Below are 13161 nucleotides of genomic sequence, written 5' to 3' on the forward strand. Positions count from 1 at the left end.
TTTGTTTTTTTCCCTTTTGATCTGTTTTTTTTCCTTGTACAACATGCCAAATATGAAAATATGTTTAAAAGAATTGCACATATTTAATCTTTAAAAAAAAAAAAAAAAATCGGGTGAAGTTTCTATGCTCAGACTGCCCTCTAGTGACGGAATTGAGCAAAGAATAAAACGAGTTGCTCAGCCAAATCAAGTTTCCATTGATTCAGAGCAAACATTGAGTAAAATAATACAATAAGCTTTTGCATCACAATAAATTCTAAGTTATGTGTTGGAAATACTAACATCCCAAAATGACGCAGGAAGATGCTGAGATTCGCCTCAAAGCTAGAATTTGAACTCAGGTCCCCTAATTCTTAAGTCTAGTCCTTTCTCCACTATCCACAATGATGATGACATCCTTTCACAGGCACAGCACTGCATTGGGCAATGGGTATAAGGAGGAGAGGAAAATTAATCAATATTTATTTATTATGGATTCAACATTGCACTAAGATCTATGCACAAAAAAAAAAAAAAGGAAGGAAAGGGAAATGAAGAAAAGGAAGGAAAAAAAGAAATGTGTGCATATTTTATATGTATATTTGTATCTAGATTATATGTGTATCTACATGTACATACACATAATATGTACATGTATGTGCACTATATATATACACACACACACACACAAATACCTATATGGGCATATCTGTGTATATATTACATATATTCTTAATGTTTTATATATTGCATGTTGCAAGTGGAATGTAAGTGCTGTTTTTATCTTTTTCCACCCCAACTCCTTTGTCCTATCATGTCTTGTACAAGGGTATTGTAAATGCTTTTTGGATTGGAGATCATTTAATTTGAAAGTCATCTACACAGAAGTAAATAGTAGTTGAAATTGTGGGAGTCAATGAAATCACACAGAGAAAGACAAAAGCATCTAAGGGATTAGGAAGAAGGGATTGTGGTAATAGAAACCAAAAGAGAAGAGAGAATCCCAGAGCAGAGGTATCCAGAAGCACCAAATGCTACCAAGGTCAAAAAGGAGGAGAAATAAAAAGCAGGTTACTGCATCTAGCCATTAGGTCATCAGTGGTGGCCTCTGAGAAAGAAATTTCAGTAGAATGGCTGAGCAAAGGATGGATAGTACAGAAGTGGAAAAGGCAGATGAAACTTTTTAAAGAAGTTTTTTTTCTTTTTCTGCATCGATTGAGATAATCATATGACTTTTGTTAATTTGGTTATTGGTAGAGTCAATTATGCTGATAGCTTTCCTAATATTTAAGCAGCCCTGCATTCCTGGTATAAATCCTACTCGGTCATGATGTATTATCCTGGGGAATAAGTTGATGCAGTCTCCCGATATTTTATTTGAGATTTTTGCATCAATATTCATTAGGGAAATTGGTCTATAATTTTCTTTCTGTTTTTTCTCCTTCCTGGTTTAGCTATCAGCACCATATCTGTGTTATAAAAGGAATTTGATAGGACTCCTTCTTTCCCTATTTTTCCAAATAGTTTGCATAGTATTTGAATTAATTATTGTTTGGTAGAATTCACATGTAAATCCATCTGGCCCTGGAGATTTTTTCTTAGGGAGTTAATTAATAGCTTGTTCGATTTCTTTTTTCTAAAATGGGACTATTTAAGTAATTTTTTCCTCCTCTTTTAATCTGGGCAATCTATGTTTTTGTAAGTATTCATCTATTTAACTTAAATTATCAGATTTATTGATATATAGCTGGGCAAAATAGCTTCTAATTATTGCTGATTTCCTTTTCATTGGTGGAAAGTTCACCCTTTCCACTTTCAATACTAATAATTTGATTTTCTTCTTTCCTTTTTTAAAATCAAATTAACTAAAGATTTATTTATTTTGTTGATTTTTTCATAAAACCAAGTCTGAGTTTTGTTTATTAGTTTAAAAGTTTAATTTTTAATTTTACTAATCTCCCCTTTTATTTTCAGAATTTCAAATTTGGTATTTAATTGGGAGTTTTAATTTGTTGTTTTTCTAGATTTTTTAGTTGCATGCCCAATTCATTAATCTTATCTTTCTCTATTTTATTCACGTAAGCATCTAGAGATAACAAAATGGGGTTCCCTTAAGAACTGCTTTGGCTGCATCTCATAATTCTTGGTATGTTGTCTCATTATTGTCATTCTATTGGATGAAATTATAAATTGTGTCTATGATTTGTTGTTTCACCCACTCATTCTTTAGAATTAGGTTATTTAGGTTCCAATTAATTTTTGCTCTATTTTTCCCTGGCCCTTTATTATATGTAATTTTTTATTACATCATGATCTGAAAAAGATGCATTTGTCTTTCTGCATTTGATTTTGAGGCTGGTCAATTTTTGTGTGGGTTCCATATGCCACTGAGAAAAAAGTATATTCTTTTGTCTCCATTCAATTTTTTCCAAACGTCTATTCATACCTAACTTTTCTAAAATTCTATTTGCCTTCTTAACTTTATTTTGTGATTTGATTTCCTCATCTTCTGACCCATCTTCCTTTCTTCCTTGACAAATGAATCTAATTTAGAACAAAAAGGAATCCCATGAAAAGGGATTGTCTAATTATTAAAGCAGTGTGTACAGTGAGAAAAACACTGGTCTTGGAGAACAAGTCCAAAATTAAGTCCCAGGTCTAACACACAAGGGGTGTGACCCTGACATCATTTCAGCTCTCTGTGCCTTTATCTTTATCTGTGATATAGGGGAAATTTTTGCACTACCTTTTTTCATAGGGCTTACTATGAGAAAAGGTTCTTGTAAATCTTAAAATGTTCCTTAAAATTGGTTGTTACTCTAATCCCCTCTTTCCACATGAAGAAGGAAACTGATGCTCATGAAATTTCCCCAAGTATACACTGGAAGCAAAACTAATAGTTTCTTAAAAAAAAAAAAAAAAAACTTTTAATCTAATTTTTATTTTTTATATTTATATTTTGTGCTTATCTATTTATAGTTTTAATTTTTTTTTTAATTCTTAGGGCTTACAAAGCACTGGCCTCACAGCTACCTTGCAAGGTAGACTGTACATTATATCTCCATTTTATAAGAAATTGCTGTTTGGCAAGGTCTCACAGATAGTTACAAGAACAGGAATATGAATCTAGATCCTTGGGATTTTCACTATAGTATGGAATCCCAATTCCTTGCACTTAAAAATATTCTGTTGCATGAACAATAATAATTCATCCTTTTCTAAATGGCAAAATTTCTGATTTCCTAGATAGTAATGATTAGTGAACACAACAAGAAAGTTCCAGTTCCTCTTTTGTTACAAATTTCTATTTTGATTTCCCTGCAGTGTTAATGGCATCATCACACCATTAAGCAAAAAACCTATTTCTTTTTCACATATTAATTGAAACAAAAGTGAGTTCTATTACAGAAATGTGAAAATTGAAGGCAATTCTTGGGCTTGTTAGGAATTTCAGACCATTTGAGTTTTCATATTGGTTCATGATTAAATTAAACATAAATAGAACAACACTCTGAAAGGAAAATGAATTTATTATTATTTTTCCAACATGAAATATGCAGAGACATCTTAGCTCACACAGGTCTGTGGTGCTCCTGATGGCTCTTTGCCAAGGCTGAATTCTGTCTTGTCAATGTGACAAGACAAAAATGGTCTAAAGAGAACACAATGGAATGAGTAAAGCCAGGAATGCTAATGAGACTAAAAACACAAGACACAGAAATTTGTAATGCAAGTGATACTTTAATACAGTCCTTTAAAACACTTCCAAATATAACTACAAGTTTAATCAGGAAAATGTCTAAAAGACACATATCTCTTAACTGTATGTACAATACTTTAAAGGATTATTTTCCTGAATTCTTGTCTCGCTACATTGGATTTTACAAAGTATAAAATTATTTTTTTTCCATTTGAAGTTTTTTATACTAAAGGTATTATTCCTCTCAGTTTAAAATTATAAATCCATTGACAAAAATCTCATTTTTAACTGGCAAAAAAGAGCCACCTTAATAAACAGGAGAAGACCATAGGCTAACACATTTTAATTTCTGATTTCCTAGATAGTAATGATTAGTGAACACAACAAGAAAGTTCCAGTTCCTCTTTTGTTACAAAAGACTTTACCAAAAATTCATTTTTGCTACCTGTAATGAAATTTCCAGATTGGTTTTTACAAATTAGTGAATTTAACTGCTAAACAATCCACAGGGGGAACAAAGAAAAGAAATGTCTTAAAACCAATATAAAATTAACTCTGAAAAAAACATGTATTATGGAAGACAGTAACCAAGAACTCAAGATGTTTTCGAAATAACAATAATGGGAGCTTAAGTGCCTACTATCATTAAACTAGAGTAAGGATCCTTGCATATTTCTTCATTTCACAGCAGTTAAAAAAACTGCTGCTAAAAGAAAACATATGATAGATTTTTTTTTTTAATTAAGCACAGCTACCCTGAAAACTCAAATTTGTTCTTGCAAATGGGCTATTTAAAAATCAACATATTTATTCTCCTCATGTTTTTAAAAAAAAAACTAGAATTATGATGGCAAAATCATCCAGTTGGATCAATGTACTCAGAAATGTGGAAATGAAAATCCTGAGATCAGAATGCTCTTTAAAAGAGAAAGCAAGAGCAATTTATACTAGCTAGTGTTAAAAATAGAAAAAAAAAATCTAAAACAAAACACAACTCTGGGCTCAGTCAGTGCGGTTCTCTTAAAATACAGTGGATAACTAAAAATGGAGAACGCAGAATAAAGTGTATTAGTCAACACTTTACTCAAAAATCAATTTTCTACTGCATAAATAAAAAGTGCTCATTACCTACTAATAGACAACACTAAAATATCAACCCTGAACATCCAGAATTGCCCATGACCCATTGCCAGCAATGGGAATGCTGTGCTAGGGGATGCCACGGTATTTACAAAAGTTAAAATAAAAATTTCTACTTTGATTTCCCTGCAGTGTTAATGGCATCATCACACCATTAAGCAAAAAACCTATTTCTTTTTCACATATTAATTGAAACAAAAGTGAGTTTATTACAGAAATGTGAAAATTGAAGGCAATTCTTGGGCTTGTTAGGAATTTCAGACCATTGAGTTTTCATATTGGTTCATGATTAAATTAAACATAAATAGAACAACACTCTGAAAGGAAAATGAATTTATTATTATTTTTCCAACATGAAATATGCAGAGACATCTTAGCTCACACAGGTCTGTGGTGCTCCTGATGGCTCTTTGCCAAGGCTGAATTCTGAAGACTCCTCATCCACTTAAATATGAGACTAGGAAAGAAGATGATGTTTATTCCTAGTCGTGCTGAGTTGTCACTTACAAATTCTTGAAGGTTGTGTGAAAAAGAAACCATTTTGGATTTCAGTCAGATATTAAAAATGAAATGTCCAGATACAGTGGAAGGATCAGATATAGTGTGGTTTCTTACGTTTTGAAGAAATGAGTTTATGTCTACAGCACCACTACATCAAGCTTTCAAATGCCGTGACCAATTAGCTGAGAGTTATAATCTGCAGTCTCCATCTTAAAAATGTATGGGATAACGCTGTCAATTCGTACATTGCCAATGAGACCTTTAAAAAATAATTCTTCTGTAATAGTAGCACTCATCAGCCTTAGTGCAGGTAATCTAAGAAGTAGCTTGGATAACCTAAAAATGACAAAAACAAGACAAATCAGACAAAGAGAAATAAAGGGAAACTTAAAAGATAAATCTGCATTCACTTATCTTCTGGGTTTTTGGTTTTAAATTGTATGCTGCTTGCTTTCTTACACTGTTATTTATAAACTGGCATACTGTTTCTTGCCAATGGAAGTTATGGTAACATTCATAAAATTTAAAGAGGAAAAATATAAGAATTTTGTACATACACATAGTTTGTGGCTTGACATATTTAGATTTTAGATCTCAGATTTTAGAAAGTTTAAAATGGAAAATGAAGTGTTTAATTCACAATTATCCATAAAATGCAGTCTGAAGAGATACACACTAAGTATTTTTTGGGGGAAAGGGAGAACAAGAGGAGAAATGGAAGACACCTATGATAAAAGGTAGAATCGCCTAAGATTTTTCTAAGAAACAGATTTTTTTTTATTTTTATTTTTTATTATAGCTTTTTATATACAAAACATATGCATGGGTAATTTTTCAATACTGACCCTTGCAAAAACTTCTGTTCCAACTTTTCCCCTCCTTCCCCTATCCCTCCCCTAGGTGGCAGGTAGTTCCATACATGTTAAATATGTTAAAGTATATGTTAAATACAATATATGTATACATATTTATACAGTTATCTAAGAAAGATTTTTAAAGAGAAAATTAACATGAACTAGAAATCTCTGAAAGCATTGTTTGTTTGCCCTTCATCCAAAGCAGAGCTCACTAACTTTCCCCAAAACCCTCCCCTTCTCAGCACTATACTGGTGTATCCAAGGGCACCATGATCCTTGTAATTGCAATTTGGTTTGTAATTTGGTATCATCCTTGACTTTCAATCTCACTCCACATATCCAATCCAATGACGAATAATATCTCTTGTATACATTCCCTTTGTTTCCCTCATGCAGTCACTAATCAAGCCCAGGGCACCATCATCTCTTGCCTTGATTATTGCAATAACTTTCTAAATGGTTCGAAAATGCTTCAGATCTCTGCTTACTCTGATCCATCTTTTCACCATCAAAGTGACTGTCTACAGTGATACCTTCTTCCTATACACTCAATAGGGTCCAGTGATACCTATTATCCCTAGGGTCAAATATAAAATTTGTTTGCCCTGTAAAGCTCATTCTAATCTCGCTCTTCCTCCTTTTCCATATCTCTGCATTTCGCTCTTAGTCTACATGCTTCCTGATGCAGCTATGGGACTTCATTCTGCCTCCTCCTCTTTCTATCCTCACATCCCTTTCAACCTCTCAGTTCCCCAGGCTCCTTCAAAATTTAACTTCAATTCCGGGTAGTGCAGGAAGATTCTCTTGCTTTTCTTCCCAGGAACCAGTGCACTTCCTCTTCCAAACTTATACATCCAAGAATACAATTCAACCCTACATCTCCTAAGTGTGCTGAAGGAAACGGTCACCTGTATGTGAGGAGCAGCAAAATGAAAGATGAGCTTCAATGGGCCTCAGGTTTTAAGTAAAAGTAATCCTAACCACATTCAGATAGGAAGATGGCAGCAACACTATCAATTACAATTAAAGATCTGTGTGCCCACAAATACAGATCCCTGTTAATATCAACCCAAAGGGACCTATAAAATATTGGCAGACAATTGGGAAGGGCACCAGAAACAAAGCTGAAATGACTGCCTTAAATTTACAGTCAAAGAATGCTGGCAGCCATCTCTGGAATAACCTATGTAATTTTGGTGATTCTCCATCAAGAAAGACATAATGATGATGGAGAAGGTTCAGAGAAGTGGAAGAATGCACAAGAAAATGGAGGCACTTCTCCCTGGAGCAAGAAAGAGTGGGCTTTCTTACTTAAGACTTTGCATTGAAGACATAGGGCTTGAGAAGAAATACAAGTGATGGTCAGGCAGGTTTACTGAATCCCCAGAATTAACATCATCACCTGAAGCGCAAATAAACTTTACACAAGAACCCAAAAGGCTGTTTAATAGAGAAGAACAATTCCCAATCAATAAGTCAAATGAGAAGCATTTAGGGAAATATATGGCTGACCTTCTAAGGCAGGGGTCCTCAAACTATGCCAGCGGGCCAGATGCGGCAGCTGAGGACGTTTATCCCCCTCACCCAGGGCTAGGAAGTTTCTTTATTTAAAGGCCCACAAAACAAAGTTTTTGTTTTTACTATAGTCCAGCCCTCCAACAGTCTGAGGGACAGTGAACTGGCCCCTTATTTAAAAAGTTTGAGGACCCCTGTTCTAAGGTTAGAATCAAAGGAATATAGATCTAGAGCTCAAGGGACCCTAAAGATCACCTATTCCAACCCCCTCATTTATAGGAGGAAGCAAAAAACAGCAAGAGACAGAAATGGCAAAGCTAGAGAATATATTTTACAGAAACAGGGGAAAATGTGAACAAAGATATGGAGATAAGAGAGGATAGTACTTGAATAGTAGATGGAACAGAATATGAGATTTAATACAAATAGTACAAAGATCTTGCCAACTGTTGTTATCACTTCCTGGCAAAGAAATGGAAGTGTCAGATGTTATATTCTGGGCTCAAAAATGACTGCATGCGGTAGTTTGCTTGCTCCTTAGAAAAAAAGCTTTGGCAAATCTGAACAGCAGACTAAAAAGCAGAAACACCACCTTGCTAACAAAGGCCATACAGTCAAAGCTACGGTGTATAGACTATAAGGAAAGTTATATTAACGCTTTCAAGTTGTAGTGCTGAAGAAGAATCCCTTGGGCAGCAAGGAGATCAAATCAGTCAACACTTAGAGAGATAGTGGAGTCATGAAGGGACTCACAAAAAGGTGGCCATAACTGAGTGACTGAACAACAGAGAGTACCAGAAGGGAAGGCTGGGCAGGAGGCTCGAACTTGGTGTAAAGGGTCTTGAATACCAAGATCAGGAGGAAAAGCAATAAAGGTCTTGTAAGAACTTTGAACTGATCTCTTCTCCTGCTCCCAGCCCTGCCCCATCCCATTCATTTCCCCACACACAACAAAAGAGCAGAGCACAAAAACCAAGATAAAGTTTATTTAAATGTCTCTAACTAAGTCAGGTGAAGAGGCACTCCCCTCTAACTCTGGTCTTAGGGAGATCACAGTGGAGGGTAGGGGGAGAAACAGGTTCTGAGCTCCTGGGGTGGCAGACTCCAGGCTGAAAATGGAGGTACAGCCTGGCTCAGGTCAGAGCCTAAGTAAGGCAAAGTTTCCATGGGGGCTGAGCAGCAATGGGACCAATCTTGGGGGGAGACAACAAAGACCCAGCTTCAAAGATTAAATGAATGAATGAAATGACTCTTTGTTCAAAGAAAACTCCTGACACAACACAAAATTCCTCACCCAAATTTTTGAAATAAATTTAACTGCAGAGATATTAATGCTAATTTCTAAAGGAATTTCTAATTAACATAACTGAATTAGTCTTTTTTGTAATTCCCAAGGTACAACAATAACTACCACTACAACCATTACTACATTACTACTACCACTCTATTACTATCACTATTACCACTACCAGTACTATACTACTACTACTACTATTGTCATTACCATTACTATTACCACCATCACCACCACCACCACCACCACCACCACCACTACTACTACTACTACTACTGAAGCGAGTTGTAGTCCCTTTAAGAAACTGTATTTCCTGACTGGATGACCATCAATTGGAGAATAGTTGGGTAAATTGTGGTATATGAATGTTATGGAATATTATTGTTCAGTAAGAAATGACCGATGACCAGAAATGACAAGCAGAGAGACTTGGAGAGACTTACATGAACTGATGCTAAGTGAAATGAGCAGAACCAGGAGATCATTATATACCTCAACAACGATACTGTATGAGGATGTGGGGAGTGGAAAAGGAAGGGGAGGAGAGACTGCTTGCTTTTGCCATTGTGACGGCCCTTTCAGCTCAGATTCCCCCTCTGTTAGCTGGCTTCCTGTCCCAGATGCCCATGTTGCTATCGCAATCTTTCTTGCCTTTATTTGCTGTTGCAATCCTTATTCACCTCTTCACTTCAATAAAGATTGAAGATTTTTCCCTTAACCTGAATTCCTGACTCCGGCTGATTTTAAAGACGCGGTCATTACATTTATCCTCACCTATTTCCCTAACTATACTTTATGCTTCCAATCCCCATAATAAACCTCCTTTATCAATCTAGGTTTTCAGATCTGTAAATTCCTTTACAGAGAATCGCTGCACCACCAAAAGGGAGTCCCCCAAACTCCCTACCCTTGCGCCAAATACCAAGGGATGAATTCCGAACCTGCCACTAGACCTCATTCCTGACCACCAGAAACCCTAATTTCATTTTGGTTCCCTAAATCTAAACCTCATCACTACCACTTACTACTACTATTACCACCACCACCACCACCACCACCACCACCACCACCTACTACTACTACTACTACCATTACCACCACTACTACCACTAACTACTACTACTTACAACTATCACCAACAGCTGGCATTTATTTTCACATTTCAGATTTGCATATCTCATCTCATTTGTTACAGAAAAAAGTAATGTTCCATAATCATTTAAATTCTACGAACCTGTAGGTATCATCTGGGTATGTTTTTGTTATATAATCTTGAAATTCCATGTAAGCTTTTTCTTGAAATTTCTCAATCTGTCCCATGTTTTCTAGGCCTGGATGATCTGAAATAATAAGGCAGATGTGGTTACCCTAGGTAAGAAAGCCTAATTGGGTACTAAGACCAAGCAGAGTGGCTCAGTGAACTACCACCATTAGAGAACATCATCCCTGAACATTCCCTTTTTATGAAGTCATGGACAGTAGCTTTAGCTCAGTCACCCCTTATCTCTAACTCTGAGTTAACAGCTAAAGCATCAGGACAAAAAAGAATGTACTTGTCTGATCTTCTGCTCCTACCAGTCTTTATCCTCGGTTGCCATTTCATTCCTCTCAGATGCTAATGGATTAATGCCCTTATGGATAAAAGCCACACAATATTTGGATGAATTCTAGCACATGTATCTTATAACAGAATCAGCAAATACTGGAGAGAAACACTGCCTCTGAAGAAATGGATGTCACTGTTTAACAATCTTTAATTATCCTTTAATTAAAGGGTAGTCTAATAAACAGAGTTCTGAGCTGTAATTCAGAGACTGGTTTTTTTCTAATTCTGCTCCTGGCTAGCTAAGTAAATTGAGTTCAACCAAGTTTATTAAATGCTTTTTCAGGCAAATAATTCAACTTGGGTGGGGGTGGGGGCCTCATTTTGATTGTGAAAATGAAAATGAAGGGGGAGGAGTGTCACTGGAGTTCTGTCTCTAAGAGTCAAAAGAAAGAAAGAAGGAATTCATAGCTACAAAAACATTCATTACAATACTTTTTAAATGTAAAAACAAACTAGAAAAGGGAATAAATGGCTGAAAAATGTTACATGAAAATAATGGAATATTACCATACCATAAACATAACTAAAGGGACAGTTTCAAAGAAGAGAGGCCACCATGAGAATGGATAACAAGAATAGGAGTAATACGATAAGAAAAGATGAAATGATGAAAGGTTATCATCAAACAAAGGGATGTCAGAGTTAATGAAATGGAAGAAAAACATTTGTAGCAAGATCATGGGTATGACCATCTCCATCTGTAGCTGACAGGAAATGGAAGAGGAGGTCATGGAATTGAGGAAATTGAGGAAGTGGGAAATTGAGGGCACTTAACTCAGTACTGGCACAGAAAAGGTCTTGAAAGGGGTGTGGTCAAGTACCCTAGTATTTGAGCAAGAATTAGGGTGGGGGAAAGGTTGTGAAGCAGCACTGAAATTACTAAGAAAAAATGTAGCAAGAGCTAACACATAATAGTCACTAGAATTTCACTTAAGTGATTTAAAAAATGCTAAGAATAGATATTAAGAAAAAAAGTAATGCCCTTGAAAGATATATTTTATTTGGGGTTTATTAACTTCAGAATGAAGGTATCTAGATGGTGCAATGAATAGAGTCCCAGGCCTGGAGTCAGGAAGACTTGAATTCGAATCTGACCTCAGCATCTTACTAACTGCTTGAGCCTGAGCAAATCCTTATGCTATTTGCTTCAGTTTCCTCACCTGTCAAATTAGCTAGAGAAGGAAATGGAAAACCACTCCAATTTCTCTGCCAAGAAAATCTGAAAAATCTATAGAGCTAGACACGACTGAAAATGACAAAACAATAAATTTGTAATAAAAAACATTGATTATTGGCTTTAAACAAATTCTAAACAGGGGTCTTTATCCCACAATCTCCTTATCAATCAAATCTTTGCTGTGTCCTCATTCCAGGGGCAGGATTCCTTCTGATGGCATTACTGTGAAGATATCCAAAAGTGTCCAAGATAAATGACAGAGTGAGAACAACAAGACTGATGCACATACAAAGCAGCTCTGGGCGATCCAAAAAAAAATCTGAGACCACAACATGCTACATGGAATCAAGGATTTTGCAAGTAACATAAAGGAACTGGAGAAGACTTCACTAACACGGCAGGATGTGAGCTACATCTCCAATGTGGGTAATCTGGAAAAGCCCACCGAGGAAGGAAAAAAAATGACAGATTGCAAAGAAGCAAGGGCTATCTGCAGGGTGAAGTAGTCTGGTTGGAACAAAGCACAGCAGGTAGGACGCAGCCAGGTAGGAAGGGACTTGAATACCATCAGACAACTCAGAGCTGCTTGGGATCTGGAAAAAGGGAGAGTTTTCTGAGAAGTGACAAGACCGAAGTTTAAATAAAACCGACATGACAGTTGCACACCACAGACATACAGGGTCAGGAAGACATCCCAAATGTAGGTGCAGACTTTTAGGGATGTAAGGTGATGTGAGAATGGACATAATGGCAGATTTCAAAGGCTTACATGAAGTGATGCTGAGTGAAGTGAGTAGAAACAGGAGAACATCGTACACAGTAAGAGCAACACTGTAGAGTGATCAACTTTATCAAATGATAGACTTAACTATCCTCAGCAATGAAATGATAAAAGAAAATTCCATTATGCCCAAAAAGTTATCAAACAGTGCATCCCCTTTGATCCAGCAGTGTTACTACTGGGCTTATACCCCAAAGAGATACTAAAGGGAAATGGACCTGTATGTGCTAAAATGTTTGTGGCAGCCCTGTTTGTAGTGGCTAGAAATTGGAAAATGAATGGATGCCCATCAATTGGAGAATGGCTGAATAAATTATGGCATATGAATGTTATGGAATATTATTGCTCTGTAAGAAATGACCAGCAGGATGAATACAGAGAGGCTTGGAAAGACTTACATGAACTGATGCTAAGTGAAATGAGCAGAACCAAGAGATCATTATACACTTCAACAACTATACTATATGAGGATGTATTCTGATGGAAGTGGATTTCTTTGACAAAGAGAAGATCTAATTCAGTTCCAGTTGATCAATGATGGACAGAAGCAGCTACACCCAAAGAAAGAACACTGGGAAATGAATGTAAACTGCTTGCATTTTTGTTTTTCT

At 36.0% G+C, this 13161-nt stretch overlaps 1 protein-coding gene across 2 annotated transcripts in view; it reads right to left on the reverse strand.

Annotated features, from left to right (window-relative positions):
- Positions 1 to 3491: 3491 nt before the first annotated feature.
- Positions 3492 to 13161, reverse strand: part of NR2C1 (nuclear receptor subfamily 2 group C member 1) — a 102780-nt gene continuing 93110 nt past the window's right edge. Inside the window, exons 11-12 of one of the 2 annotated variants that reach the window (XM_052000844.1) lie at positions 10221 to 10326; positions 3492 to 5656 (exon numbers count right to left, since the gene is read on the reverse strand). In XM_052000844.1, the coding sequence (XP_051856804.1) occupies positions 5482 to 5656; positions 10221 to 10326 (281 nt within the window). In that variant the 3' untranslated portion in view covers positions 3492 to 5481. The remainder of the gene's footprint in view (positions 5657 to 10220; positions 10327 to 13161) is intronic. The other variant, XM_052000843.1, reaches the window with a different exon arrangement.

The sequence above is a fragment of the Antechinus flavipes genome, chromosome 5, assembly GCF_016432865.1.
Source record: "Antechinus flavipes isolate AdamAnt ecotype Samford, QLD, Australia chromosome 5, AdamAnt_v2, whole genome shotgun sequence".
In the NCBI taxonomy this organism is placed as follows: Eukaryota; Metazoa; Chordata; class Mammalia; order Dasyuromorphia; family Dasyuridae; genus Antechinus; species Antechinus flavipes.